Here is a 27,705-nt window from a genome sequence, read left to right as displayed (position 1 = left end):
AACAAAAATACTAGCTCGAGGACATTAGTACAATAATTTGATATTCAAAATAAAAGTAGGGCCAAAACCAAACCATTGGAGAGTTTTAAACATAAATTGCCAATTGATGTGATCAAAGGCCTTTTCGGCATCCAGTTATAATGCTGCAAGAGGAGATTTGTATTTTTTAGCATGTGAAATAATTTTTGCAAACATTCGTGCATTATCTGATGCTAATCTACCTTTCACGAATCTGACTTGGTCAGTTTTAACCAATAAAGGAATAATTGTTTCAAGTCTTGTTGCAAGAATCTTGGCAAATATTTTACAATCATAATTTATTAAAGATATAGGACGAACATTTTTACAATGGTAGTGATCTTTATCTGGTTTGGGAATTATAATAATGAAGGCATCCATAAAAGAGCCGGATGCTTTGGCATCAGTAATAAAGGAATTAAAAAGTGCTAAAAGTTTAGGAACAAAAATGGAGGAGAATGTAGCATACAATGTAACAGAGAGACCATCAGGGCCAGGAGCTTTTGATTTTTTTAAAGATTTAATAGCGTTAGTTATCTCCTGAGACGTGACCTCTCTTTCTAATGCATTAAATTCATCAGGAAGACAAGGGGGAGAAGGGAGGTCCGAGAAGAAGGTATCTAAATTTTGATTAGTGGGAAACATGTCATCAGTATAAGAGATCGATAATGTTCATGAAAAACCTCTGCAATATCTTCATCCGACGACACCATTGTTTTAGTAGACTCATTTAAGATGGGACCAATATTTTTACGTTCAGATTTAATTTTCAAATAATTAGCTAGCATTTTACCCGCTTTATTTTGAAAACCATGATATTTGGATTTAATTTTAAGAAGAATATTACAGGCTTCAATTGTTTCTAATTTGTTGAGTTTAGACTTAGCTTTAATCAATTCACGAAGAGTGGAAGATGATTTAGAAGCAAAATAAGTATGTTCAAGTAATTTAAGATGTTGTAATTGGTCATTATATTTTTTCCGCATGGCTTTCTTTTTATTCGAAGCATATGAAATAGTAAAGGCACGAAAAGATGCCTTGAAGGCATCCCAATTATTAGAAACAGAGGTGTCCAGTGGGTTATTGAAATTAAAAAAATCATTAATAAAAGTGGTGGCTTCTTTGATGAAAACAGTATCAGATAATAAAAAAGTATTAAGTTTCCAACAACTAAATTGAAGTGGGGTAAGTGAAAGGTCAAATACAGCATGAACGGGTGCATGGTCAGAGATAAAAATGGATCCAATTTCTGAAGATTGGAGAGAAGGGAGTAGGGATTTACTAACCAAAACATAATCAATTCTAGAACGAGTATGATGCACATTAGAGCAAAAAGCATATTCAAGTTAGTCAGGGTTACAAGTCTTCCAAACATCATAAAATGAACGAGAGGCAATGGCCGATTGAAATGCTTTGTGAGGTTTATCAGGGTTAAATTTACATTTAGATAGTCTATTAGAGAAAAGGGCTAACCATTGGTTAAAATCATCAGTAACAATAATGTTAGGACAGTCTATGGAAGAGAGTAGAATTTTAATGTGGTTCCAAAACTTCGGGTCTGGTTTAACATGGCCATAGATATTTAGCAAGACTAAAGTCTTGTGTATAACAACCTTTGCCATTACCCATCGTCCATCATCATCATTCTGTGTAGACAAGGTTTGTACAGATAATGACTTATGAAATAATATAGCAACACCCCCTTTTTTACTAGATGCAGGAGAATATACAACTTGACCCACCCAATGCCTTTTCAATTTAAGTGACTCTTCTTTAGTACAATGAGTTTCTTGGAGAAAAGAAACCTGAGCATCAAGCTTGGATAAATGAGATAATACCTTTTGTCTTTTAACGAGATTCCCAAGACCACGAACATTCCACGTGACAAACTTACACATAATGGAGGGTTAGGAAGGTGATACACAAATGGAGTTGATACACGTCAGGAGTACAGCTACAAAAAATTAAACACCACCGATGAGAATAATATATGGAAAACACTGCAAAAAAACACACATCACTAATATATACAAACAAAAAACTAAACAATGTTATCAGAGCGAAACAGACATAAAGAAACCAAGAAAAAAATGGTGCATAGACATGGAAGAGAGAAAAAAAGAAGAAGAAAGAAGGATAGGAAAAAGAGAAGAAGTAGAAGGAAGAAACAAGCGAACAGATCAAGGCACAACAGCCAGAGCTGTAACAAAGAGTGGAGACGAAGACGAAGGGGCATAGTGGCGCCAGAGAGCACGGACCTCAGCAATAAGCAAACAGGGGAAAAATGAAAGGTAGAGCTTCATGAAGAGAAGGAATAACAAATAAGCTAAAGCATCAAGAAAATATATACTTTGAAGACAATCAGTATTCTTACAAAATTGAAAAATCAAGTATTGGTATCCATTCCATTAGATGAGAAATTCTGAAGATAGAGTTTAAGCTTTTCCGGGTCATCAAAGGAACGTGACCGTCCGTCACGAGTGATCTTGCAGAGACAAGGATGGAGGATTCCGTATTGGATGTTGGAGTGGAGTGGAGAAGTGTGGCTCACTGGTTAGAGGAAGCAGACCCTGAAGCAGAGGTCAGACCCGGGACCAGGGTTCAATTCCCGACGCGGCAGGGTCTTGAACCCAAATATCCACGGACTCGATAATTCTCGTTTCGGTGCCTACTCGAATCACGGGTTCACACTCTGCAGCTCTGGGCATTAGCCTGCTTAATCTCCACTACGGCCCCCCTGCGGCGGGATGCCTGGCTTTCACCTTGGGGAAGCCAGGACGGGTTCCCAAGGCAAGCGCCGAGATGCCTACGGGTAATCGAGCGCTATATAAGAACGCATAATAATAATAATAATAATAATAATAATAATAATAATAATAATAATAAGTTGACTCATTTGGGGACGTAACGCAAGAAATTCTTTGCGGCGAGCGTTCGTTGCATTAGAGATATCCTGGGAAATAGAGAGATTATGACCAGACCAGATAAGATGACGTTTAAGTCTTACAGCCTTAAGCACATGCATCAGCTCAGTAAATTCTAAAAAAAGCATGATGATTCCACGTGGTTTGGTAGCATTCGGAGTTAGACGTTCTAGGCGATGGGCTCTTTGTATATTGAGGGGACTTGCTGACGTTTGAAGACCTAGCAATTCTGGAAGGAATTTCTGAAGAAACAATACCATGTCTGCACCTTCAACGTTCTCCGGAAGTCCATAAATGCGCAAATTATTTCTGCGATTACGGTTTTCCAAGTCCTCAGTGTGTATTTTTAACTTATGAATTTCCTGTTCCAATAGAGGTATCTTTGATAAAACATCTTGCAGATCACTAACATGTTGTTCTAGTTCCAGAACTTTATCTTCCATAACAATCCACCTCTGCTCAATCTGTTTTAACTTTTCATTTGTCGCTGACATAAATGGTTGAAGACCACGGACTTCATCCAAAATTGAGTCTAAAACGGGATTCTGAGAAGAGTGAATGGGAGAAGGCGGGTCATTATTATGTCTTTTCGGTTTTGTCCCAGAGCTAGAGGATCTGACGGTGTTAGATTCAGTAGCCATTGTAAATTATACAGGAAATCACCAGGAGGAGTATAGAAGAGACTGAGCAGCAATTGTCACATAAAACCCCAAAAACTTGTGTAGAAAAAATGTTCGTTATAAATACTATAAAATAATTGAAAAAGTCTTCCAAAAAGCAGAGAAGCCACAGATAAGTACCCTCAAAAAGAAAAGGACAGCAATGTTAGACAATGGGGCTGCTCAAATTCTTCAGAGTGCTAGACAATGCATGAGAGCAAAATAGATACAGAGGCAGAGGAAAATATGCGTCAAAAGTAGTCCAGTTGTTCTAGAGAATGCCAAAAGGGAGGTGAACTCATTGCAGCAATATAAGTGCACTACTAAGGCTAAAAGACATGGGCTGCATTCATTTGAGCTTAAGAATACAGAGAACCTCCTAAAAAAGGCAAAGATATCAGCCGAAGTACATATAATTTTCCCCAGAAAATGAAAGGCAGCATCATTGGACATAATAACTGCTCAAACTCCTCAGATTGTAGGGCATTATATGAGAGAAAGTACATGTTTAGGCAGAGGGAAAAAAATGCATATATTCAAATGCATTCATATTTTACCAGCAAATGCCAAAAGACGGTGAAATCCCACATTGCAGCAGTAGAAATGTCTCACTGTGGCTGAGAAACGGAGGCAGCATATGGTTTTTGATGGGTGAAGAAACCGGTAAGAAATGGCAATATTTGACAAGCAGGCTCACAGGGCGAAGGAGCAGAGACTTAACACCGGTGCAGCAAAGGAGAGACGTTGTCCGAGGACCTCGGTAAAGCAATTCCAACGTTCAGCGTTTCTGGTGGCCAGATATAACTCTCTGAAAAGAAGTAAGAGTTCCGTGGTGTAGCGGAGCTTACGCTGGATCCGCCTTGTCATCTTGGCGCCGTAGCCACACATATTTATATAGTTAATGTCGACGGTCGAACTAGCTGTTCAGTGAGTGTAATGAAACAGTTAGAGTCACGCCAAGGGATGTGAGGATGTGTGCCTGATAGGGGGCTAGGCGAGAAGAAATATTGACGAAAGAGTCTTTGGAAGACAGGAGTTTTAAAGTTCATTTAGAAGATGTGGATAGAAGTGGTTGTGTAAAGGTTTGAAGGAAGCGAGTTCCAAACTTTGGTACCACTACCTGAGAAAGATTGTGCAATAAGTCTTTCCCTTTTGAAAGTCGGAGCTTCAAGCTTTAGGTTTTCAGCATTAAGTGAGGGTCTGGAGCCACCTGAAATTTTCAGTTTGTTAGATCGGTAGCAAGAGGTAGAAGTATGGTTGGCCTTATGGGTCATACAGGCACTTTCAAATATTGACCTAGCTTCAATGAGTAGCCATTGAAGAGTTATCAGCTTGGGTGTGATATGGTCGCTTCTTTTGGCTCAGTGAATGATGCATGCCTCCAAATCGAGGATGGATTTTAAAGGAGAAAGGAGGATCTTGGGGAGGCCAGCAAGGAGAGAATTACAGTAGCCCAATCCGGAGAGAACCAAAGATTGAACAAGATTTTTCAGGTCTTGTTCAGGAATGAAACGTTTGATCCCCCTGAGAAGGTGCAGTTGGTAGCATGCATTTTTGGCCATGGTGTTGATTTGGCATTGGAGGTTAAGTCTTTGGTCCAGGGTGACTCCTAGGGATTTAGCACTGTCAATTATTCTAGGTTTGCCGTTAAGAATGTTGAGATTATCCATTAATGATTGTACAGCAGATGGAGGGTTTGAATTGGAGATAAGAAGGAATTCGGTTTTCGAGGGATTACGTTTTAGGTGGTGAGACGTCATCCATTCTTAGATGGAGTTGAGGGTGGTGGTGAGGACTGAAATGTTGTGTGCAGAGGACACCTTGAGGTATAGATGGGTGTCATCAGCATAGAGGTGATATAAGTTTTCAGTCTTTTGTAGTAGTTCTCCCAACATTTCCATGTAAAGATTGAATAGAGTGGGAGCAATGATAGATCCGTGAGGGACGCCATGATCCACAGCCATTAATGTCGAGAAACTGTTTTGGAGTTTGATCATTTAAAATCTGCCACGTAAGGTAAGACTCAAACCATTTAAGAACTACGCCTTCAAAGCACATTCTTTGTTTTAGTGTGTTAAGGTCTGTGTGATGATTTACAGTGTCAAAGGCTGCAGAGAGGTCCAGCAGGATCAGGAAGCAGGAGCTCTCACAATCAAGGACTCGGGCATCGCCGATAACCTGTAGTAGAGGTGTCTCAGTGCTGCAGCCTTGATTGCAGCCAGATTGAAATGTATCTAGAAGTTTGTTGTCCTTGAAGTGTTGGGTGAGTTGCTCTGATACACATCTTTCAGTGATTTTGGCAAGGAAAGGAAGGTTGGTGATAGGGTGGAAGTTGTTACGGTCGTGTACATCTGCGGAGGGTTTGTTTAATAAGGGGGTCACTTGACCTGTTTTGAGGGCATCAGGAAAGGAACCTTGGCTGAGAAAGAGGTTAATCAGGTTAGACCAGTAGGAGAGTGTGTAGGTGTAGAGGTCTATTGCAAGGTTGCTTAGGATAGGGTCTAGAGTGTGGCTCGAAGGTTTTGCTTTCAAAATGTTCTTGGGGAGAGTATCATCGGTGATGACATCAGAGCTGATCGTAATTTGGATCTCACATCCGTTGTCCATGATGATCCCTTTTACAGACGCCTTTTATCCGTAATTTTGGGCATTGCAGGGAACAGCACTGTTTCACTGCATAACGCCTCTATTCCCCGATGGGGCCGCCTCGCACTCCTCCTCGGAGCACAAGAGCAGCTCCACTCCGCCCATTGTCATTCGTATTTGTGGCTGATGATTACCACATACAGAATGACAATGGGCCAGTCTGGGCTGCAAGCATCTGGTGGGCCTCTCCTAGCCTTCATCTAGGGCAGGGCATTCTGTCAGATGGAAGAACGGATGCATTTTCAATATTATATACAACTAAGTCATCGTGCTGCTTTTGTATTTTATGCAACTAACAACCATTGATAAAGCCAATAGTTCTGGCTTGTTATAGGTGTAATGTTACTTGTTGTGTTATAAATCTGGATACAATGACAGAAGAGGCATAATACCAGTCGGGTGGTACACTATACTAAACACAGATTTTTAGCTTAGCTGTTTTATGCTACACCCTTAATTACATCGAACACCACCTTTGGAGATACCCCTGTTTTTTTCATCCAACTTAAAGCCTTGGAAAAAACATCATGTCACTGGGTCCTCATGGTTTGTCACTGTGCATCATGCATGACTCATGACTTCCACTTTTTCAGATTTCCTACGTACAAGTGAACCCTACCCCCAGTCCACCCCTTGCTTTAGGAACTACAGCAAGGGTGACATTCTTGATGGACCTCTTCTGTCTGCAACTCTGCAGACAAAGGCTCAGCTCATAATTAACATGAAAAGGTGGGCGAGTGAGTAAGTGAAGGGATGGGTGGATGGCTGGATGGATTAGTGAAAGGGTGAATGGATAAATGAAACGGTGACTCGATGGATAATTAGAGAAAGGATGGATGGGTGAGTGAGTGGAAGGATGGATGGATGAGAGAAAAGATAAATAGATGGATGTATGGGTGGAAGGATGGATGAGTGAAAGGATGGATGGATGAGTGAAAGGGTGGATGGATTGATGAATTGACAAGTGAAAGGGTGAACGGATGGGCGGATGAGGGAAAGGGTGGATGTAAAGATGGATGAGTGACTGAAAGGGAGGGTAGATGAACAAAAAGGATGGACAGATGAGTGAAGGAGGGAAAGGGTGGATGGATGAGAGAAAGGATGGATGATTGATAGGGTCAATGGATGGCTTCATGAGTGGATGAGTAGATGGATGAGTGGGTGGATGGATGGAAGGAAGGAAGGATGGCTAAGTGAAAAGGTCGATAGTGAGAGAAAGGGAGGATGGATGGTTGACTGAGGGTGAATGGGTGGAAAGATGAGTAACTGGGTGGATGGATGAGTAAGTGAAAGGATGGCTGAATGGGTGAAAGTGTAAATGGCTGGATGGATGAGTGAATGGATGGATGGGTGGATGGATGAGTGTACGGATTAGTAGGGTGAAAGGGTGGATGGATGGATTAGTGAAAAGGTGGATGGAGGGATGGATGGGTGAAATAATGGATAGAAGGATACATGATGGATAAGTTTGCAAATGGTTGAATATGTTTGGATATGGATGGGCTTACTTATATACTACTGTGCAACCTCCTCTGATGTGTCTGTAAACTTACCTTTTGTCCCGAAGTTTAGTCCTGAATTTTGACCTCCTGTCCTGAATTTTTACCTGGATTTTGACCCTTTGTCCTGAATTTTTACACTCACCGTCCTGAATTTGCACCCATGCCAGTTGGTCATCCTACTGGTTATATGTATGTCTTCAAGCCAATAATAATTACATATAAAAAAAATGTTCGCAAGTGTGGCAGAGCACTTCTGCACACTCGCTATTTAAGAGGTAATTCACATGCATGCATGCATAGTTTACTGAAATTCAGATGCACATTTTGAAAATATTGCAGCCATAGCTTTGACACTTTAACACAGCTGCTCTCAAAAGCGCCAATTGGTTTGTAAGTCAAAAGATCGATTTTTTATTACGATCTTTAAAAAAATGTAATCAAAATATTAACCACGCCACTACACCTATGCAGTCAAAGTAAGTATGTATAGGTTAGTGTATGTAGGTAGGAGTAGATTTACTCCAATTTACTCCCCAGCTATATTCTTTGATAATGTCAAGGTGTATAGATGTGGATTTAAAGAAGAGTACGTCTACCTACCTATAAGCTTTCATTGTCGTTCGTGGCAGTCGGAATTGTGAACTCCATATTTACGTCGTCGAAATAAAAGACCTGATAAAGCGGTAGGGGTGAAGAGGTGCTGCTCAATAACAAGTAACTGGGCGCTGTGACGTCATCGGTGAAGAGCTTTCTCTTTCTCCCCTCAGATCAGCAACGCGGTCCTCATCATCTTCGTCAGCTACTTTGGAAGCCGGGTGCACCGTCCACGCATGATCGGCCTGGGTGGGCTGCTGCTGGCTCTGGGGGCCTTCCTCCTGACGCTGCCGCACTTCATTTCTGAACCCTATCAACTCACCTCCATGTCCAGAGGTAAGTGCCTGCTTCTCGGGGGTGGGTGCCTTGAGGTTCGTCGTTCTTCTTTACTTCATGGCTCCTCAGCCGCACTGACTCCAATCAGGATACTTTATTACACTGGTAAAAGGGAGTTTCGTTGCAAAACAGATTGCAGATGATTTATGCAAATGTAGGCACTGTGGCTGGTTCCTTTCAAGGCACACTCATCTTTACACCGTGCACACAGGGACTGAGTGCCCCATGTTTAGTAGCACCAGCTACTACCTGACAAGCAGAATCAGTTATTGATTTACCGAAAAAAAACCTTCAGTGGAAATGTTAAAAGTCAAAACTGTTTATTGTAGTGCACTGTATATGTTTACCAATGGTTGTCACCTACCTGCCTGGTTACTCCACTGTCGGATCATCTGATCTCATGGTTTCTTTATCAAATCATAATGAGCACTGGAAATGTAATTTATTATAATTCAGTACTTAAATAAGGGAGAAGCGATCAATCTGTATTGGTCTAGAAAGTATCCTTCCACGAGAGGATTTGGAGGACCCATGTACTCTATTGGTCCTGCTGAATAGAGACCCTAGCACAGGACAGCTAATGCTACTATTTAAGCCAATTGTTTTTAAAAGATGTGATCTCGTTTTGAAAGCTGTACTGAAGCAGTTTCTTTAACTTACTGGGCTTTGCTGCCAGCCAAAGTCCAGCAGCCAGTGCTGCAGTGGGATTGCAGTGTGGATTCCAAGAGCTTTGAAACATGGAGTGTGCCCCTGTAACTAGCCTGCATCCAGTTCACATATGGAGTCTTACAGCAGTTATCGTGCCCTAATGCAGGTATTGAGTCCTACCCATGATGGGTTACCACGCGTCAGCTACACTACCCCTCATAACTTGACTTAGTCTGCAGTAAATGACGTTCACCACAGGACGCGACACCCTGCTGAAATTGGGGTGCCATGAAGAGGTTGTCTGACCTCTCAGCATTGGATGGGACTCACAGTAGCTCATGTATGTGTAAGCCCTTTTAAATAAGTTAGTAGTAACACCCCTTATTTACACTGTCCGGAAACGGACAATATCTCAGCGTGAACCCAAAAACTCAATTATTATTATAGAGAGATTGCGTGTGTATGGGCAGAGGGCTGTTTTATGACAGGGAATCGTTGTAAAACTGAGAGGCATTTGATCAGTGGCGTAACGAACCTTGAGGGGGCCCCCCCTGCAGGGTAAGTGAAGGGGCCCCCTCCGAACTCAATCTAGAGCTCCCCAGCAGAAGTGTGGTGCTGACGGGGCCCCCTGGAGGGTGAGGGACCCCCCCCGTGGGGGCTGCAGGGGCCTGTGTTACGCCCCTGCATTTGATTAACAGCAATGTTGGTTCCTGAGGTGGGGGGGGGGGGGGGGGGGGTTAAACAAGGCTTCAGTTCATTTTGGTGAGCAGGCTTCATTAGTGTGGACGTAAGACATGACTGTTTCGGAGGGCATCTGGCAGCACCTTGTGGTCAGTTTGAACCTGTGCATGGAATCAGCGAGGGCCAGACCTTAAAGACAGCCCAGAGAAGAATGTCTAATCCGTTTTAAGGAGCGTGCTTTGCTTCTGTGTGCAAGTATTTGGGGCATATTTACCAAAAAATTCGGAATGCAGAGCTGAGCCAAATTTGCTACTGCCGCACTCCGACATTTTGAAAATGCAGGGATGCGCCGTATTCACAAGAAACCGGTGCACCCCTATGTTTCCCCTAGCGATGGCTCAAAAAAAGCTGCCTTGCGCCAATGCGCACAGGTGCCTACACTGGCATTTTGGCTATTCACTATTTACAAGTGTTAAGTTACCCAGAATTCTAGATTTACATTTCATAGCCTCCTGAATTAGGGGCTGAAGTCTAATTTAGAATTGTAAAGGTATTACTAGTAAATTTTGTTTTTTTTTATTGAGAGAAGAGCATTAATTAATACATTCATACAATGGGTCTGATTCACAAACTGCTTTTTGTAGTACGTTTTGTAGTACTACTTAACGTACTACAAAATGCAATACAAGTGTGACTTTTGCCTGTACTTACCCGTATAGAGTTCTGCAACCCAACTGTGGATTCTAAGCACATGTAAGTAGAGATTTTAGTTGTAACTGTGGGAGGGACACAGGAGAGTGGGTGGGAAAAGGGCAGACTTGCTCCTAAAGGGGATGGGATTAGGGAAGAAGAAGACAGGTAGAGTGAGGGTCAGGAAGGGGCTTAGGGGGATGTCATCAACCCACACAAGAGCAAGCCAATTGCATTACTCTTGGGGTGGGGACATGTAACTAACACTTTTGTAGTAAGTTTACACTCGAAGTCTGTGAATACCGCAAGTAGTAAACTTGCTTCAAAGTGTAAACTTATTCAGGAGTCTAACTTACCTCTGTGAATAAGGCCCAATGTATTTTCCTGATCAAATAAAAAAATATCACAGAGAATAAAAAAACAGAAGAAGGAATTACTTTCTATAAACATTTAATTCACACCTGCACAGTTGTTCACAAGTTTCTAATAGTTGCTTATTGCCCTTTTTTCATTTGGCTTTAAAAATAGTAGATTACAATTCATAAAACTGGCACATTTATGCCCATTACTAGTTCAATGAAGATTAATAGACGCTTCCACTCCTGAGTTACTCATAATCTACAGATAATTATGGAAATAAATACAATAGATGGATTCAAAATTGCCAGGTTCAGTTTTAGTTCCCAATTTAAGATTTACCGTATTGAATTCAACATCAAATCAGAGTTTATCCGATAGCTACCTGTTAATTTTCGACTAATACTTTTAAGCATATGGCACTTGACAAACATGTATTATATCAGCACTTAAAAGACCACAGAGTTGGCATTTTGAATCCCTCCCTTTCCCCTTCCACCATTTAGACATCTTCTCCGGTGCTCTGGTACTACACTACAGCATATATGAAGTTTAAAATTGTTGAACACTTAATCCTGGCTGATACTAAGTATGTGCAAAATTCGTTAAATGCTTACATAATTTCCTGTGGATTAATTTCTTGTTCAGTCGTATCCAACCACCTATTGGCCAACTTAATGAAGTCATTGCTATTATAAAACTTCATAAAGCTGTTGAAGAGAAATTCTATCCATTTCACTATTCACACGTAGGTAGAGGTCTCGTCCACCGACATGGAGATTACCCTATGGTAAAGTATAGGTAAAAGTTTAAATGTTTATAAAAATAAGAGAAGATATTTAAACTATTAATGTACATTAATGTAATATATTTATTATAAATGTAGAATTAAATGTTTAATTAAATATTTAATTATTATAATATATTTAATTAAATAGAAATTATTTCCTTAGATTTCCAAAAAAAGAATTTCCACCTTATGTATACAAATGTTATTTATTTATTAATAGAGATAATTATTATAGGTTATTTATAGAAGTGTTCTAATTTTAAAACAAATATATAGACATTATTTTAGAGAGTGGAATGGATGAGGCAGTGGTGTATGTTTTACCTATTTACATAGGGACCTGAAGGCTAGTATTAAACTAAATACTCAGGTGGCGGTCTAATGATATTGTTGTTTTTAGGAAGGTGAGACAAGGGTGTGTTTTAGTTCCATTACTTTTTATTCTATATAACCAAAATCTCCACCCTTTTTTATTAACCTTCACCCAGGATGTCCCTAGAATCAATGGCTTTATTCTACCTTCCTTTCTGTACGCCAATGATGTTGTCCCGATGGGTCGTACTCCTAGAGCATTGCCCCCATTAATACAGGGATTTGTGGATTTCATAGCTCTGTTAGACTTGCGCACTAACTTTACAAAATCTTATATCATGGCCTGTGGACCCGGGAAGTACAAAATGAGTTCACTTCCCATTGGTAACCATTGTTTACAAAGCACTAACACTTTTTCATATTTGGGTCTGGTTTTTGCTTACTAGTGGTTCATGTGCGGCTAACATTGCTCATTGCAGGAATATGTTTTCAAAGTCTATTGATGCAGTGTTTAATCTACCACATTCCAGAAGGGGAGGCTGCTTTACCTATTCTACAATTTTTTAAGACACAGGGTACCCCCCTAGCAACCTATGGGGCTGAGGTTTGAGGTGTATCTAACTGTCACAATATACAGAATGAAGAAAATAGGTTTAGCCGCAAGCTCTATGCATCCCCTATCACTTCCCCCCAATAAAGTTGCTACAGCGAACTTAATTAATCTTATGTAGAAGATTAGATCAGAGCACAACCTCCCTTGTTCTGGCTAGCTACATGGAAATACATGGTGGCTTCTCTTACAAGAGACATTATAGAGGATTGCCTTAGTTGTGACAGAGGCAGGGATATTCCTTGCCTAGCAGGGGTGGAAACGAGTTTGCGCAGGGTTGGTTATGCGCATGTCTTTGATAAACCTGCAAGCCTCCATGCTGTGAAGAAATGAGATTCGGGCAGCCCTATAATAGTGATGAAAGAATGGTTTGGGAGGCTAGGGAATTGTTTGTGGCCTTGTAGTTGAATATCAAAATTGATAATTTAATAATTGAGTATTTACATAAACCCATGAGATGCTGGGAGCATAGCATTTTGTTTTGTCATAGGGCTGGCACTGTCAAGTATCTGCTATGCTTTCCATTGGGCTTCCAAGCAAAGCTTGACTTTTCTCCCTGTGAAGGAGTTCTGGTCAATCTTTATTGCACTTAAAACATTTTGTGTGGATATTAATTAGACGTATATGAAGCTTTTTCAACTTCCCTATAGTAAGAGGCATTCCATTACTGTTCAAGTTCAAGTTCAAGTTTTTGTATAGCACACTACTCACCCAGAGGGTCTCAAGGCGCTTGAGGGAGGGGCGTTACTTTACTTGTCAAATATCCAGGTTTTTAGTTGTTTTCTGAAGGAGGGGTGGTTCTGTGTAAGGCGGAGGTCGGAGGGGAGAGAATTCCAGGTCTTGGCCGCTAAGTAGGAGAAGGATCTTCCCCCCATGGTGGATCTTTGGATGCGTGGAATATCGGCGAGGGCTTGATTGGACGATCGTAGTTGGCGGGAGGGGGTGTAAAAGGACAGGCGCGTGTTGAGGCATTCTGGTCCTAGGTTGTAGAGGGCTTTGTGTGTGTGGGTGAGGAGACGGAATGTTATTCTCTTGTTGACGGGGAGCCAGTGGAGGTCTTTTAGGTGATCGGAAATGTGAGCATGGCGGGGGATGTCTAGGATGAGGCGTTCTGGATGCGTTGGAGTTTTTTCTGTAGTTTGGTTGTCGTTCCGGCGTGAAGGGTGTTTCCGTGGTCCAGTCGGCTTGTGACCAGAGCATGGGTGATCGTCTTTCTTGTTTCGGTGGGGATCCAGCGGAAGATTTTTTGAGCATACGTAGAATGTTGAAGCATGATGATGAGACTGCGTTGACTTGTCTGGTCATCGAGAGGGAGGAGTCCAGGATGAAGCCCAGGTTACGTGCGTGGTCCGTTGGTATGGGTGAGTTTCCCAGGGCCGGTGGCCACCATGAGTCGTCCCGGGCGGAGGGGGATGATCCTAAGATGAGGACTTCCGTTTTGTCCGAGTTCAGTTTTAAACGGCTGTTCTTCATCCACTCGGCTACTTCTTTCATCCCTTCGTGTAGGTTGGTTTTGGCGGTGTTTGGGTCTTTGGTGAGGGAGAGGATCAGCTGGGTGTCGTCTGCGTAGGAGATGATGTTGAGGTTGTGTTGGCGTGCTATGGATGCGAGGGGACTCATGTATACGTTGAAGAGGGTTGGACTGAGTGATGATCCTTGTGGTACGCCGCAGATGACTTCGGTGGCCTCTGATCTAAAAGGGTTGAGTCGGACTCTCTGGGTTCTTCCTGCGAGGAACGAGATGATCCAGTCCAATGCTTTTCCTTGTATTCCGACGTTGTTGAGGCGTTGAATAAGGGTGCTATGACAGACTGTGTCGAAGGCTGCGGAGAGGTCAAGTAGGATGAGGGCAGCTGTTTCTCCGTTGTCCAGTAGAGTTCGAATGTCGTCTGTTGCTGCGATGAGGGCGGTCTCTGTGCTGTGTTTGGCTCGGAAGCCGGACTGTGAAGGGCCGAGGGATTTGTTGGATTCGAGGAAAGTGGCAAGCTGACTGTTGACGGCTTTCTCAATGACTTTGGCAGGGAATGGGAGGAGCGAAATGGGGCGGTAGTTCTTAAGTTCAGTGGGGTCTGCTGTGGGTTTCTTCAGGAGGGCACTGAGTTCGGCATGTTTCCAGCTTTCCGGGAAGGTAGCGGAGTTGAGGGAGCAGTTGATGACGTCTCGGAGATGGGGTGCGATAATGGAGTCTGCTTTGTTGAAAATGTGGTGGGGACAGGGGTCGGTTGGCGATCCTGAGTGGATGGAGTTCATCAGGCGGATGGTGTCTTCAGTGGTGATTGGGTCCCAGGCGCAAAAGTTGTTGGAGGGGGGTTTTAGTTCGGAGGTGGGTGGGGTGGACTGGTCTCCAAAGCTGTTATGTATGTCAGCGATTTTGTTGTGGAAGAACGAGGCTAGAGAGTCGCAGAGGTTTTGGGAGGGAGTGATGTTGTTGGTGCCGGCGGTGGGGTTGGTAAACTCTTTGATGATGTTGAATAGTTCCTTGCTGTTGTGGGCGTTGTTCCCGAGTCAATCCATGAGTGCTGATTTCTTGGTGGATCGGATCAGTTGGTGGTGTTTGCGGGTGGCGTTCTTGAAGGTGGTCAGGTTGTCAGTGGTTGGGTTTTTTCGCCAGGCTTTCTCGAGGGTGCGACAGATCCTCTTGGATTTCTTAAGGTCATCATTGAACCAGGGGGCTTTTTTGCTACCTTGCTTGATTTGATGGTTTTTCAAGGGTGCTAATTCGTCAGCGCTGTGGGTGATCCATTGTGTGAGGTTGGTGGCTGCTTGGTTTGGGTCTGATGATTTGGCAGGAGGGTTTTGGTGAAGTGATGTGAGGAGCTGGTCGGTGGTATTTTTGTTCCAGTTTCTGCGGGGAATTGGTTGAGGGTGGTTGTGGGTCGTGGTCTTATTGTAGTTGAAGTGGACGCAGCTGTGGTCCGTCCAGTGGAGAGCTGTGGTGTGATTGAAGGAGATGTGCTTGCTGGAGGTGAAGATTGGGTCGAGCGTGTGCCCGGCATAGTGGGTGGGGGTGTCAACGAGTTGTTTGAGTCCGAGATTGGCGAGGTTGTCTAGAAGGGTGGTGGTGTTGCTGTCGTTGTTCTTTTCCAGGTGGAAGTTGAGGTCACCCAGTAGAATGTAGTCCTCGGAGGGGAGGGCGTGTGGGCTGATGAAGTCAGTGATGTCTTCGCTGAATTGTGTGCGGGGTCCTGGTGGCCTGTAGATGAGGGTGCCTCTGAGTGTGGACTTGGGGTCGGTGTGGACCTGGAAGTGAAGGTGTTCGGCAAATGCGAGGTTATCGTCGGAACTGGTCGTGATGCGGATGGTGTTCTTATGGACGATGGCGATGCCTCCTCCTGTTTGGTTGATGCGGTCCTTTCGGATGATCTTGTAGCCGTCCCGGATGGCTATGGCGATGTCGGGCGTTGATGAGGCGTTCATCCAGGTTTCTGTGAGAAAGGCGACGTCCGGCGATGTGGTGTCGAGTAGGTTCCAGAGTTCAATGGCGTGTCTGAGCGGGTGTTGAGCAGGATGCACTTCAGGTGGTTAGTGTCGGAGCTCTGTGTGGTGTTTGTGGATTTGGTGTGGGTCCTGATGCCGTTGAGCTTGCAGGAGTGGCAGGTGAAGGGTCCATGGGTGTGTCCAGTGGCGGCTTGGTAGCAGTCTGGGAGACGGCCGGGGTTGAGTGCTGAGAGGGTGGCGGCGTCGTACGTTAAGCGGGTGGATTGGATTTTGCGGAGGCCAGGGGGTTTGGCGCTGGGCGCGGTCCAGGCGTGGACGGGCGTAGACGGGCTTACCTTTGGCGCACCTTCGGCGCGCATGGGGCGCATCCGCTGCGCGTGAACGCTGCGCGCAAATGCGTCTGTCATAAGTGGATAGTGGAGGGGGCGGAGCGAGGGAGGGTCAGCTGGGAGGCGGGAGCGGGGTGGAGAGCCTGGCTGGGAGGCACAACAACAAAATGTCGGCAAAACAAAAGCGAGTACAGTCCTCCAAATATAGCGCTATTACAGACTTTCAAATATAGCGCTGTTAGATCACACAGGCAACAGAATATAATTAAGCGCGATGTGGGCTATGCGAAAAGCGCTACGATAATTATTAAGGCAATTAAATGCAATATCCGACAATGCGAGCAAGCGCTGTTATACACAATCAGGTATTATACACAATCAGGCAGTCAATACAATTTATCAATGCAAGTGGTAAAGGCAGCAATGAGAAGTCAAGCGCTACGATACCACGGGAGCAGGGAGCGAGGTGAGCGACCGCTTCTGAGCGAGTCAGGACTGAGCAACAATGAGATAATTATTCATGCTGGGGCATTTATTTAAACATCTGTTCAAGCCCGCTCCTCGATGAGTCTTGAAATCATTTTTACAGCTCTGCATTTAGTTGCATGTTTTTTTGTTTTTAACTCCTCATTGTTTTTATTGCTTGCTGTATTGTTGATGCATGTATGTATACTTTTATGGATATGTGTTATCCAATTAAAGAATGTAACAAAACAAACAAAACAAAATACATTATGATTTACATTTATAAAGAATTCCTAACATATTTGGTGATACATTAGTATTTACCTTCAATTTATATATAATTTGTTAACATTAAACTAAATGCATTTATAGTTTATTTTACCATTCCCTAAGGGGGTTCATTTTAAGTCCCTGTGCCGTTATTTTTTATGGCAGGGTGTTGTACTGATAGTGGTTGGCCATGCGTGGTGCTGGATTTACTACAGCTCTGATCTGGAGTAATTCTACAACTGTTTTGGTCCGTTTTGACTAAAGTAACTATAGACACAAAGTTTGTGAACAGCAATTGACTTACTCTTTTGTGGGTGGATGCATATCCCTCTGTAAATCCTGCACTACCCTTTCTGGTACCACTCCTTACTCTTCCCAAAACCCTCTCATTTATTTGTAAATATTTCTAATTTTAAAGCCAGTCCCCCACTGCCCTTCCCACATTTACTACTAAAATGTATGCAAATTTGCAATGGAGATCTGCACAGTTGAGGGTAGAGCGCTCCAAAGGTAAAAGATAGGATAGGCGGAGGTGCAGACCTCTGCATGTAGGTTAGCAAATACATTTTCTTTAGTGCATATAGTAGTACTATTGTAGTACTGCCAAATTTGCTACAAAATGCAGTTTGCAAATAGGTTTCCCAATGAAAGAGAGACCATTGGCTTGATCACACCATTCTGTGCAGTTTTTTGGCCTGTTGTTGTCAGTTGAACATCTTAAAAAGACATGGTAGTTCATAGTGTGGGCTTGATAAAAAGTCAGCTCACTTACCACAAAAAAGTGAAAATATGGATGCTGACAGTAGAGATGGATTATCCAAGAACCTCTCCTCAGAAGGAAGAGGGCTTAGGTTATGCGGGCTCTCCCAGAACATAAACAGATCTTTAATAACAATGACCTTCTGAAAATGGCACTGCATGGAGACTAGTTGGAATGATGATTCCTTCCAATGGATTTATGCAATTAATCTCCACACCTTCTTTCAATTGATCTATGCAGGTTGCACAACACGTTTGAAAGATTGCCTAAAATGAATGAGATCCAAAACCTCTTCTGGGGATTAACTACAGCAAAACAAAATAGTGACTTCACACTATCAAGTTATATAACGAGGACTTTAAAAGTGTTTTATTCAGACATGGCTTTAGTAGAAAACTGATTGTTGGATATGTTCTGCAGAGTCTGTTTATCATTCAGGTACTTTGGTTGACTTTTTGGCATTCCATTTGCAGGTAACAGCAGTCTGGCTGGTGCAGATCTCTGCCTCTCTATGAATATATCTACGCACTGTGGGTCTGGCACCCTGTCAGCCCAGAAACCCCAGCTGGAGGCCACCACAATGTGGGCACTTATGGTCATTGCCCAATTATTAGCGGGCATCGGAACAGTGCCCATCCAGCCCTTTGGAATCTCCTATGTGGATGACTTTGCTGAACCCAACAACTCTCCTCTCTACATTGGTATGTACCAGAGAGTCAGAAAGTTGCCACTAACTTCCCCTACTAATGACCTTTTCCCCAATCTCTTTCAATGTACCTTTTGAACAATCCCTTTCACTGTCTCTCTCTCTCTCTCTCTCTTCTTTTTCTCGAAATATACCTCTTTCATTATCAATCACATCTCCTATTTCACCAGTAATCGGTTTCACATCCTTTCGGTCATTTAACTTCTATCTACTGGCCTCTCGCACTAGTGCAATCCTTTATTTTATTTATTTTATCTGAAACGTTTTATAGAGCGCAAACAAGACCCAGAAGGGTATCAGAGCGCTGTACAGAGTTAGCACCAGCAAGTATACAAAACAAAAACCAGGTAAGTGAAGTTACAACCTGTGAGAAAACATTCAAAATTAAAGAGTATAGTGTTTTGGAGGTGCGATAGAGCGCTCCTAGTAAAACATCATACAATAGAAACGACCCAAGATGTGCGATGTGCCTCAAAGGATTTTAGAAGAAAGAAGGAACTAACTAAATCAAACAGTCCAATGCAGTTAAAGGAGCTATCTAGGACTTGAACAAAAAGAGGGCAAACACATATAATGGAATATCAGTGAATATAATTCAAGGTTATTGTTTTTGACAAAAACACACGGGCATGATCAATGCGTTAACATTCGTTCATTAGTAGCCTTTTGGCCAGTTTTTTTAAGGAAGTCGTGGATGGATTGGAACTGATCTCGGATGGCAAGGAGTTCCAGATTCACGGAGCAAGACCAGTGATCACACAGTTGTATGATTTTTTTTCTTTTTCTTTTTGAATCTTGGAGGTTTCAAGAGAAGGGTGGATGTACTTCTGAGGTTCCAGGCTGGAGCCCGATAGCTCTAGTTTATTTGCAAGGTAATATGGGGTATTGTGGTGAATGGCTTTATGCATCAGACAAGCTATGTTTGTGATAGCTTTTTTACCATGTATGGAATTAGTGGAAAAGGGAGAAAAGCATACGCAGTGATGTTTTGGCATTTGCACTGTGCTATGTTACAAATAGGTCTATCGCCCTGGTTCTCCACTGTTTGAAGTAGGAGTGTTATATTGATTTCCCACTCATGCACTTGTTGAAGTGTGCTGCAGAGCAAATCTGCAAAGTCGTTTGCCACCTCTGGTAGGTTTTCTGCTAGGAGGTGGATTTTGTGATATATTGCCCAGTGCCAGATTCGCTCTGTAGGAGGGAGAGCTACAATGAGTGTGTCCCCTGTTTTTTTTAACATTATTCATTGCAGTCATATTGTCTTTATGTATCAGGACTACCTTGTTGTGAAGATGACTGGAACGTTTTCAGAGCTATTTGAATTACTAAAAGCTCCAGATGTTTGATGTGGAGGTGTTTCTGTAGTGTTGACCATAGACTGTGTCCTGCAGGCTCTGCATATGTGCTCTGTATCCCTCAGGGATGCATCTGTTGTGATGACGATCTGCGGATTGGGGCTTTGAAGGGCTGAACCTGCAATAGACTGTTGTTCCACCACTGCAGAGAGTGATGGGTCTCTGGCCGTGCCAACACTAGATATTTTAGATGCCCCTATGCTTGAGGCCATTGTGATTAAAGAGTGTGTCGAAGGGGAGGCATATGTAGTTGAGCATTTAGCACTATGGCTATACATGATGCCATCATTACTAGAAAGCTCTTGACATCGTTACAGTGACCAGAGTTTGTTGTTGAAACAGAGGAAATGTTAGACTTGAACTTTTGTACCCTTTCTGGACTCAGGTACACTTTGGCTCTGATTAAGGTTCATGTTGTGCCTAGAAAAGGTTGTACCTGCAAAGGTCGTAAGTGAGACTTTATAACATTGAGAGAAAACCCTAAGTTGTGTAGAAGGTTAATTATCTATTGTGAATGAATGTGGGTTTTATAGAGCGCGTAGTAACCCGGAAGTATCCCAGCGCTAAAACCAAGACAGCTGATTCAGTGGGGTGACCAGGGCAGAAAAGGGGATCAGGGGAAGAGGTGGGGTTTCAATAGTTTTCTGAAGCGGAGATGACAGGGTTCACTCCTAAGTTTGAGAGGTAGGGCGTTCCACAGTTTAGCCGTGTTCACCGAGATATTGTGTGTGCTGTAGACATTGTTGTTTGAATGGACATTTGATGAGCAACCATCTTTATAGGGGAAACATGTATGCCCCCTTCTGAGATGAGCTGCTACCACTGCAAGGCATTTTGTGAATACTCTTGGTGTTGTAGTTACTTCGAATATAACACCTTATTCTGGTAGTGCTGTTTGTTGATTTGGAAACTTAGATCGCGACAGTTGGCTGGATGTATGGGAATATGGAAATTGGCGTCTGAGGTCTAATGCGGTCATGAAATCTCCTTGCTGTAGTAATGGCATCACGTCTTGTAGTGTGATCATGTGAAAATGTTCTGAGGAGATTTAATGTTGAGTGGTCTGAGGTCTAGGGCTTAACATTCCATCCTTCTTGGGAATGAGGATGTATAGTGAGTGTACCAGGTGTCCCTGGGGTTGTTTTGGGACTATTTCTCTAGCCCCTTTTTTAAAGAGGCCTTGTTGTTTGTCTTGTAGGAGTGTAAGATGTTCTAGTGACATATGTTGTGTCCTTGGTGGTTTTGTGTAAGGTGTATTTGAGAGTTATAAACAAAACCCGTCCTTGATGACAGATAGCACCCACTGATCTGTGGTGATTTGTGTCCATTATTGGTGAAACTGATGGAGCCATCCCCCTACTGGTGTGAAATATTGAGATGGGAGGCTTAGGTGGTCACTGTTTTGTTGGTGTTGTAGCTTTTGAGGTGGAACCACCACCCCTTTCACTGTTTTTTTTATAGTGTGACCTACAGTATGCACCTCTTGAGTAGTGTGTCTTATAGAAACCTGGCTGTTTTTGGCCATTACTGAAAGAAACTCTTATGTTGAAAAGTTTGGAGGGCTCCCATGGCTTTAGCTGTATCCATATCCTTTTTTAGCTTCAAGCATTTCATCCACTTGTGGTCAAAACTGATTTTAGCCATCAAAAGGTAGGTTCAAGTGATGCTGCTGTACATCTGGCTTAAAGCCAGAAACTCTAAGCCAGGTATGTCCAACCAGTCGATCGCAACCTACCAGTAGTTCCCAGACAACCTCAGAATAGCTCACAGGCTTGATTTCCTTTTTAATAAAGTTGAGGGAAGTCTGTGTTTATTTTACCTCATCATCATAATCAGGCTGCAGATACCATGGCCTGATAATGAGCAGTTCTCAAGTCAAATTTATGACCCAGGGGCACAGAGCTGAACAACTGAAGCATTGAGGTATTTAACTGTTAATGAAAGTTCTTGTCAACATAATATTGGAGCTGTGAAAAAAGAATTATGTTACTTACCCAGTAAGCATTGGTTCTTGGCAAGCAGTGCTCTAGATTCACATGCCTTGCATAAGTCCGCCATCTCGTTTTGGGCCCAGATGATTACAAGTTGTTTTTGTTTGAATATGTTTCTTCGAGTCACAAGGTTGTGCGACTCCTCCTATTAGTGATATTGCACATGGGCATCGACTCAATTATTGGATTGTTTTGCCACAGATGGGTGAGAATGGAGTTGTGTAATAAGTATCAATAATGTGATGTCCATGCGAAAAATGTGAATTAAAGTAAATATACTGCAACCTACGCAGGCTTTTAGGGAGGAGGGAGGGTGCATGTGAATTTACAGCACTACATGCCAAGAACAAATGCTTACCGGGTAAGTAACGTAATCTGTTCGAGGCATGTGCGCTGTAGATACACATGCTTTGCATGGACTGTTAAGCAGTACCTCTCTGTAAGCAGTGGTTAGCCTGTGGGGGTTGCAGTTGTTTGAAAGAGTCCATAGCACTGCTTGGCCAACATTGGTGTGTTGACGTGCTAATACATCCACACAGTAGTGTTTTGTTAAGGTATGTGGTGTGGCCATGTAACTACTTTGCAAATGTCAGCAATAGGAATGTTCCCTAAGAATGTGCTATAGAGGGGGAACATCCTTTACGACAAAACTTTAACAACGCGGTACTGTTACCACGCTACTTTTACAACGCAGGTCGTTACAACGACTTGCGCTGGGGGGCGCTCCAGGATAGTAAATAGTTTAATTTACTATCCAAGTCCTTCCCTAGAGTCCACGGGGACTGGAGTTGGAATAGTAAATAAAACTATTTACTATCCAGCGCCCCTCAACGCAAGTCGTTGTAACGACTTGCGTTGTAAAATTAGCGTGGTAATGGTACGCGTTGTCAAAGTACGCGTCGTACCGTCATACATCCGCTATAGAGCACCTATTTTACAAGTAGAGTGAGCGCTAAGGGGAACAGGTAAAAGTCTTCTAGCTTTAGCATGACAAGTTTTGATGCATTTTACTATCCCTCTTGAAATTGTGCTTTTTGAAATGGTATTTCCAATGTGAGGAGGTAAAAAAACAGCAAATAATTGCTTAGTCTCTCGAAAAAGTTTTTGTTCTGTGGATATAATACAATAAAGCTCTTTTAATATCTAAAGTACGTAGAATCATTTCTGCGACCGAGTCAGGTTGTTGAAAAAAACAGGTAACTATTGATGATTATAATGTGAAAAGGTGAAACTACTTTAGGAAGGAACTTTGAGTTTGTTCTGAGCACTACTTTGTCTCTATTAAGTTGAAGAATGGTTCTTCCAAGGTTAGAGCCTGAAGCTCGCTAACACACCTAAGTGAAGTGATAGCGATTGAGAAGGCGACTTTCCAAGATAAATATTGAAATGGCAAGAATTTGGCGGCTCAAATGGGGGCACTATAAGCCTTGTTGGTTCAATATTTGAATTCCATGCTGGCACAGGTGGAAGTCTAGGGGAATGATTCCTTCGATAAACGTTTTAATAAGAGGTATTCTGTATAAGCTTATTGAAACCCTGTGGTTTGCAGATGCAACAAATAAGAAAGAATTCTATTTGTGCATTTAGCGGGTTAATGTTTTGATGCTGGCAGCATAGAACAAATAATTTCCATTTGACATCATAACTTTGTCTAGTGGTAGGTCTACGAGCTTGTTTAAGAATATCCTTGATTTGGGGGGAGTGGTTTGGACGCCGGAGAAGATTGCGGCATAGTTTCCTACCTCCTCCTGTGGCGCCACTTTCTTTTGGCATTTTGTTGTGTGATCTTGAGATTGAATCACCGCTGATATTGGATTAATTAAGCGGAATGTGAGCCCTACGCGAAGCCTACTGTGAAATGCTTCAGGACGGATCGAAACGACTATAAACGAAGAGAACGTCTCAGCCTTCCCGACGAGCCTCTGCCGCCCAAACTGGAATCCGCACTTTATCAACGATCTAAACGGGCTAATCGTCTTTCTGCAGACAGTAAGTGAGCTCATTATCTGCCGGCTCTGTACCAATGGCTCCCTAGACCGCGTGTGTACCTAATTTGGTGGGAGCAGCCGCTGCCCGGCGGGGATCTTTACGGAGGCTTCTTGCGCTTTTCGCGCTATACAGAGTCACACTGGCAGCTACAAATCAAACCGCACAGAGGCTCATACACCCAAGACAGTAATCTCACGTCGGCAGCCCAATTGAGATATTTTGGTAGGTTTGGGAATCAGACTAACAGAGCAGCGTGTTGTGCATAAAATGGCGGGCTCTCCCTCTGTTTAACTGAGATCCGACTGCAACCCCCACTGGCAGCACCCGCAAATTACTGGCACTTCAGCAAAATTTGGTGCAATAATTGTGGTCTGCATGCTAATAGAGTGTTCTATGTTGTTCCTGAATGCTCGACTTTCACAGTGAAGGCACTCCAGGGTACTTAGGCAACCAGGCCATGTGAACCTGCAGGAAAGCACAAAATGGCGGTCGCATTCACACTCAGTGAGCCTCAGTGAGTCTCAGAGAGGTTCTATGTAATATTTTCCTGCACAACGCTCATTCTGAGGTTCAGAAAAACGCCTACAGATACCCTGCTTCATGTATTTGGCGCTACAAAGTCTTAATGTCGCACCAGTCATTACGATGCTAAGCTATTTGAGCAGCAGGAGGTTTGGATCTGTATGACACAGCCACTAATGCGCCACTTATATCTTCTGCTCTACTTCTGGTGATTGCATCAACTCACTGCTGAATTGTGAATACAATGTCATATTACTGCGAATATGGACTGAGTTTTTGGGGGTTTTCTCATGCTGCCTGACTCTAAAATGGATGCCACCTAAAATATCTATCTCTATCACTGGCCTTGCCTGACCTTAAGATGGCTACCTGGATGTGCAGCTTTTGTTAATGCTAAGTTCCATTTGGATGGTGTTCTCCCTACCGGCCGCTAACTTCAGTATTGGAGCTCAGGGAGTAGCTACTCAACCAACAACATACTTTCTGGTGCTAGCATAGTGCCAGCCTGGAGCCCTCAAACGACAGTCTCTCATATAACAACGCAAGCAACCCCTATTTACAATACACTGTACCCAACATAATCCAACATAATCAGGTCCGTGCAGTCTGTGAATGCTGGGTGAAAAGGAGGCAAAATACCTTAAGAGACTTAAAGCAGACCCACCAAACCCTGATTCTCCAACGAAAGGTAACAAAAACATTAATGCTACAATGGACACAATACTGAACAAATTATCAGAAGTACATGATTTGGCGAAGTCCACTAAAGAAGAAATTTTTGCGATTAGGCAGGACATTAGAGACACCAATTCCAGGCTCACCGAAACAGAAACCAGGATAAGCCGCCTAGAAGACTCTGAAATAAAAGTCTGCAAATCCCTCAAGCATTTATCTCTTACTACAGATTCCATGACAAGGAAGCTGTCTGAGCTTGAAGACAGAAATCGAAGAGGGAACTTACTCATTTTTGAAATTCCGGAGGGTTCGGAATAAGCTTTTAGCTCATGTATCCCCTTCTTAGAGTGCTGGTTCTCACAAGCAACTAATCTATCCTTTCATCAACCACTTGAATTTGACAGAGCTCACAGGGTTCCAACCAAAATTACTCCGACCAAAAATGTCCTAGACCAATCGTGTGTAAGTCTCTACGTTACCAGCATGTTGAATAGATTCTGTCCTTTATGCGCAAAAACAACCATATCCTTTGGAAATCCAGTAAAATCTTTATTTCTCAGGACTACAGCAAGGAGACGGTTGACTTAAGGAAAGGCTTTCTTGCTCTCCGTCCGCGGCTACGATCATTAGGTTACCACTTCGGTTTTGCAGTCCCAGCAAGGTTCCGAGTGGTCCTCCAAGGAGTTCCCAGTTTTTTACGGATCCCCAGAAACTCTAAAGATTCCTTGATGGCCCGGACGAACTTTCTATGGACACAGCAGCACCTGGTCCTGCAACAGCCAACACATGAGTATCCTTCTATAATGTCCTTAAGCATGGACCACATGGATGTGTATTACTTGTATTGCCTCACATATTGCTTGTATATTGATGTGTTATGTCCTTAAGCATGGATTACATGGATGTGTATTGCTTATATTGTCTCACACATTGCTTGTTTTGCCTCACATAATTGCTTATATTGCTTTACATTGGCCGATGTATTTTATCAACTGAAGTGTCTATACTTCTAAGTGCCTCCAGACTAAGCGCCTTATATCGACGTCTGCTTCGCTACAGGGCTGAGGCCCACAATGGTATTATGCTTGATTGAAGCTGTTTCACTACTGTTGGCAATATCTTTGCCATAACGTTCTCAGGGAAAATAATATTAGTTAGAGATGTTGTTAGTCCCTGCTCCCTATTCGGATGTAATTTGATATCCTCACGCCCACACGTGTTCTTCATCACAGCACAAAATTATGCGTGCAGACTATTGCTCTCTTTTAGAGTTCAGCTCAGCCGAGTCTTCTTTATATTTCAAAAGGCTCATGGTATCTGCGCTTTTATGACTGACAGGGCTATATGTCCCACGACGGTCTGTCTAACTGTCAGAGAAATGGGATATTGTCTGGCTCTTGCCTGGTTCAGTCACGTATTCTCTGGCTCATATCTAGGTAAATTTAACTTCTTAGACAGTTTCTTAGAAAGTTTCTGTCTGTAGTTTCTAAGACAGGTATTGTCTGGCTCACAGCTACATAAATTCGTTTTTTGTACTATTGTTGGTTACCCAATAGGCACACACTGTTTAGATTGCTGGTCTAGTCTCAACAATCCACCATGGTTTTTGTTCATAGCCATGGGAGGGGTGCTGTTTTCCCCTTGTCACCATGTCTACTAGTTTTTCTCAGGGTGGGGTGGGTGGGGTTGAGGGGGGGTTGGGTAGGGTATGGGTCCGACTTTCACTTGGTTTTTCTATTTCTTTTGTCTCACTATTATTTATTTAAATCTTTATTTCGGCACATTGCGGCCATAAAAGATACATAAAACCAAATGCTTTGCACATTTCAAAGAGGACAAAGTACATGATGCTGGATTAGGTATTACGGGAGTACATAAAAACTGTAAATTAATTAAAAAGGCACATATAAACAGTAGTTAAAAAACAAATGCACAAGACCAATACGTTTGATTGCTCAAGGTAATTGCTGGTAAAATGAAAAAGAAAGAACCATCATCAACATATATGGACAGAATTAGCCAATTATAAGTCAAATCCCATTTTTTTTCGAGTATAGCATACCGACAATAAAAATCTGCTTACGGAAAAAACAACCATTTGTCTAGAATCAGTTTTGATAATTCTGTATGCTTCAACATGGGAACGAACACCAATTGCATTACATAGTGGCCTAATCCATTTTTTCCTTGCCAATAAATACGCTCTACCGAAAAATAGGATATGTATATCGTCCTCTTTTAAGCTGGCCGTGCAGCAGAAGCATCTTGTGTTTTTTAAAGGCATCAACTTGGACGACCAGCTAGCAGTCATTACATTAGTTTTGAGTATACCATATCTAAATTTCAAGTAGAGACTTTTTGCAAGGGGAGGTTGGACCTCATCAAGGAAATTCTCGAAGTATGGTAAGTCCTTGAAAACCAAGAAGTTCCTTGTGATA

General features: G+C 42.7%; 1 protein-coding gene across 2 annotated transcripts in view; it reads left to right on the top strand.

Moving 5' to 3' along the window:
* SLCO2A1 (solute carrier organic anion transporter family member 2A1) overlaps positions 1 to 27,705 on the top strand; it is a 730,981-nt gene that overhangs the window by 394,109 nt on the left and 309,167 nt on the right. For both annotated transcript variants that reach the window (XR_013602305.1, XM_078665791.1), the window contains exons 3-4: positions 8,517 to 8,679; positions 18,503 to 18,730. Coding sequence is in view for 1 of the 2 variants with exons in the window: in XM_078665791.1 (XP_078521917.1) it covers positions 8,517 to 8,679; positions 18,503 to 18,730 (391 nt within the window). In the remaining variant the exon portion in view is untranslated. The remainder of the gene's footprint in view (positions 1 to 8,516; positions 8,680 to 18,502; positions 18,731 to 27,705) is intronic.

The sequence above is a fragment of the Lissotriton helveticus genome, chromosome 11 (assembly GCF_964261635.1).
Source record: "Lissotriton helveticus chromosome 11, aLisHel1.1, whole genome shotgun sequence".
Lineage (NCBI taxonomy): Eukaryota > Metazoa > Chordata > Amphibia > Caudata > Salamandridae > Lissotriton > Lissotriton helveticus.
The sequence above is the reverse complement of the archived record's forward strand: the minus strand, read 5'-3'. Positions and strand labels throughout refer to the sequence as shown.